This window comes from Chaetura pelagica, unplaced genomic scaffold (genome assembly GCF_000747805.2).
Source record: "Chaetura pelagica isolate M959 unplaced genomic scaffold, ChaPel_1.0 scaffold3, whole genome shotgun sequence".
NCBI classification, from domain to species: Eukaryota; Metazoa; Chordata; class Aves; order Apodiformes; family Apodidae; genus Chaetura; species Chaetura pelagica.
In genome coordinates, this window is record NW_009952974.1 from 5,832,409 (window position 1) to 5,835,968 (window position 3,560).

The 3,560-nt window shown below is 45.7% G+C and overlaps 2 protein-coding genes across 2 annotated transcripts in view; both read left to right on the forward strand.

The window, feature by feature from the left end:
• Positions 1-75, forward strand: part of SMARCAL1 (SWI/SNF related, matrix associated, actin dependent regulator of chromatin, subfamily a-like 1) — a 37,962-nt gene extending 37,887 nt beyond the window's left edge. The window contains exon 17 of the mRNA XM_009996240.1: positions 7-75. Within this exon, the coding sequence (XP_009994542.1) occupies positions 7-75 (69 nt within the window). The remainder of the gene's footprint in view (positions 1-6) is intronic.
• A 2,708-nt stretch (positions 76-2,783) lies between these two features.
• Positions 2,784-3,560, forward strand: part of RPL37A (ribosomal protein L37a) — a 4,315-nt gene continuing 3,538 nt past the window's right edge. The window contains exon 1 of the mRNA XM_009996241.1: positions 2,784-2,792. Coding sequence (XP_009994543.1) covers positions 2,784-2,792 — 9 coding nt within the window. The remainder of the gene's footprint in view (positions 2,793-3,560) is intronic.

Consider the following 3,560-nt stretch of genomic DNA (forward strand, 5'->3'; position numbering starts at 1 on the left):
GCCTTGCAAGAAGGAGAGACATGTTCAGTGAGTCCCCCCAAAAAGCGGCGTAATGAGGAGTTTTTAAAAGTATAAATAGTCACAGCAAAAGAGAAGGTGGCAAAGAGATTATTTTTTTTAATTAAAAAAGAGAAAACAAAAGCAATCAAGCATTATTTTTTTGAGTTTTCAAAAATAAAAGCCTTTAAGTTTCCTGTATCTCTAGTGCTTTTCGTTTCAAAGGATGAGAAGGCAGTCTGACAGTGGCAGATGAGCAGCCTGCAGGTGTGGCAGTGCTGGTTTTGCTGGTCACTGGGTGGCCACGGGCAAGTAGGACATTGCTTTGTTTCAGCACATCAGCTTCCATAATTGTTAGCTTTAAAAAGCAGATAATGGTTGTCTGTCCACAAGGCAGAACTGTTGTGAAACCTAACTTCTCAGCAGCTGCAGAGTACTTTCAACAGTCAGTTTTCAATCTCCAAGAATTTTAGTCTGTATTTATAGGAGTCAGTTCACTGGCAAAATATGGCCCTTAATTGGGTAACTCATGAACTGGTTCCCTTGATAATCAGTTTGGCAGTGAGGAGAAAACACTCAGATGGATCTTGACATTTTGTGGAGGTGGGGCAGAGGAGGGGGAGCCCCAGATTTTTGCTTGTGCAGAGCAGTCAGTACCTTGAAATGAAGTAATATCACTGTCTGCCAGGAGGTGTTTATTGCCTTTTAGGCTCTCGTCTGCCTGAGCACTGATCTCTGGCCTAATCCGCTAAACCTTAGAACCTGCTCCCTGGCATTTGCTTTCGTGTCAGCGGAGGGTGAAGCTTGTGCTGGTTGCTAGGAATTAAGCCTGGCTGCTCAGGAAGTGGGAGGGTATGTGTGTGTTTTCCTCAAGACTTGAGATTTCCACAGATGAGTGAGGAGAGGGGCACATGTGCAGACTTTTGCTCTTCTTTCATAAGAAACCAATTCTGAACTGAGCTGTTTAAATAAAAAGTTGTTTTAAGTCATTGTTTGCAAGCTTATGGTACTTTTTCTATTTTAGGATTTCATCTCCCACTTGGACCTTAGGCTTCAGAAATACTTGATGCAGTGGAAATGCTAGCATTTTTTTAAAATATTCACAGTGGCTGATATATTGAAAATACTTGGCAATGAGCTAGTGCCTTTACCTTCTGGAGACAAAAGGCCTCTCTATGGTCGAGGAGGAAAAAGTTGATGTTACAACATCAACCTGATATTAACTGGGAGATTTTTTCCCCTGCATCAAAGGGTTTGATTATCCCCTTTTCAACAAGTGTCATCATGGAAATGTGCATGCAATTGTGCTGGGTGGAGGTTTGCTTTTCATTCATGACTGCAGAAGGTGCTTTGGGTCTGTGAGTGAAGAGGAACAGGACTGAGAATCATGTGACTGGAAGAAATGCTTTACATCTGGATTTGAGACTGAGAGCTAAACATAGTTTCTCTTGTTCAAACTGCTGGCCAGGAGATTAATACACACTGACATTTTAAAATATCTTTCTTCTTGAACAGAGTATTGAATCTGTTTCTAGGACACATGATCTTTCTTACTTGCAGAGAGGGTTGTTCTGAGTAAGAGGTGAGAAATGTTGCTGTCTGCTGACTAAAAAAATATAGGAGATATTATATGTATACTCATATTGTCATCTCCTATAGGAGTAATTCTCTTCCTCCTTGTAAAGCTACAGCTGCTTCAAAATAGTGGGTTTTTTTTCTGAAATACATTTGAAGTACCCATGGAGAAGTCAGCTTCTCATAAACTCAATTTATGTTATCTGTATATTGATAAATCCAAGCCCTGTTAGAGCAATGCTTGTTTTACTCTTTGGTAGGACCCATAAAATCTTAGCTGGTTTGCTGCAGAGTTAAAGACTCTTCAGGTACATTTGAGGTTCACTTTATACTCACTAGATAAAAAAGAGGAGAAGCATCTTGCAGGAAAGTGCTTTCAGTCAAAGGATTGGAAAAACTTTAAGGCTTAGCCCAATTACACCATTAGTCTGTCATTAATATGACAAGGAGGTGGTTGGGAAGCTGCCAGCAGGCTCAGGCAGTCCTTCTGATGAGGGTTTCTATCAGCTAGCCTGCAGGTTGCCAATGAGGCCCACAGGCAGGCTCAGGAACCTGCAGTGTTCTTGGGGACTCTCACACCTTCCCAGCAAAGGTGGTGGTATCAGTGTCACTTCTTGGCATTATTTAAAGCCCAGTCAAGTAAATGGAAGGATCCATCTTTCTGGATCTTGGAGCTTCTTACTATCACTGGATGCCTGCTTGTACACCTGTGTCTGTGCTCTCAGCCACGTTGGACAAAGGCATGTTTTCAGGAATGATGCCAAATCAGGAACAGCAGATTTAAAAAAAAAAGAACAATAAAATGGAGCATTTCAATCTATGTCTTCAAGCACCTGAAGCTGGCCACCCTAGGGCATGCAGAAGAGTTCAAGGTGGTGGACTGTCAAGGCAAGACTTTTGCAGCTGTGCTGGCCTGTCTGCATCCATAGTCATTCTCAGTCTGTTGCAAAAGTTACATTTATTTTGGTAGTGCTGGGAGTGGTCTGAGTGGTTGAGTTTGGTTGCTGGCAGAGCTGTGATACTGGTAGCTGAAGGATATGGCCACAGGCTGTGCTGTCACGGCAAACTAGGTACAGACTGGAGTGTAGCAGTAGGTCCTCTCCTGGATGTGTTGGCTGACAATTTATAATTTTTCTTAACCAAATAGTCATAAGGCAGTCAAAGGAACTTTTACTTTCTTTTTTTTCCTTTCTAATATGTTGCTATCAGAGATGTATCCTGTGAGTCATCGCTGTGATGAGGATCTGAAAAGGGCAAATATATTCCTAGGATGCAGTGAATGAGATTTTGACTCAGCAGGAGATGTAAATAGTGTCCTAAAGCCCTGGTGAGCCCTCATCTGGGCCAGGGCTCTGGCCCACCACCCCCCAGGAATACTCACTCAGATAGGAGGAGAGCTTGCAGGGATGATCAGAGAACAGAGGAAATTAAAATATGTGTTGAGACCCACAAAGGTAGAGCCAAGAGGGAATATGGTGTCTGTCCATGCAGATCCCAGCCAGGGAAAAACTCACGTGGTGGGCAACTCCAGTGTTAAATTCCCTATTAATTAAACAGGCTGCAAGTGAAGAGGAGGAGCTGTTGAGGGACGGCGGAGCCAGGGAAGAAGCACCTGCAGGAAGTACCCGAGGGGGGTTCCTGCGGGTGGGCTGGGCTGGGCAGCCCCGCTCCTGGCGGGAGGGCTGGGCCTCAGCAGCTCTGGTGCCACAAACTGCTGGGCGAACCGGGCTGCGCTTCTCAGGGCAGGGGTGGGTAATCCCAGGAGGAGCAGGGCAGCTCGGCGGGACTGGGATGCGCGTTCCCTGCGCCGGGATAGCGTTCCCTGTGCCGGGATGCGCGTTCTCTGTGCTGGGTTGGCTACACGGTGTTTCCCGACCGCCGCCCTCCGGCCGCGCTCCCGCTTGGATAACGCGGGATAAAGGGACCGAGCACCCGGCGCGACCATAGAGCTGAGCTCCGCCACGGCACAGAGCGGCCGCTCCTCCTCT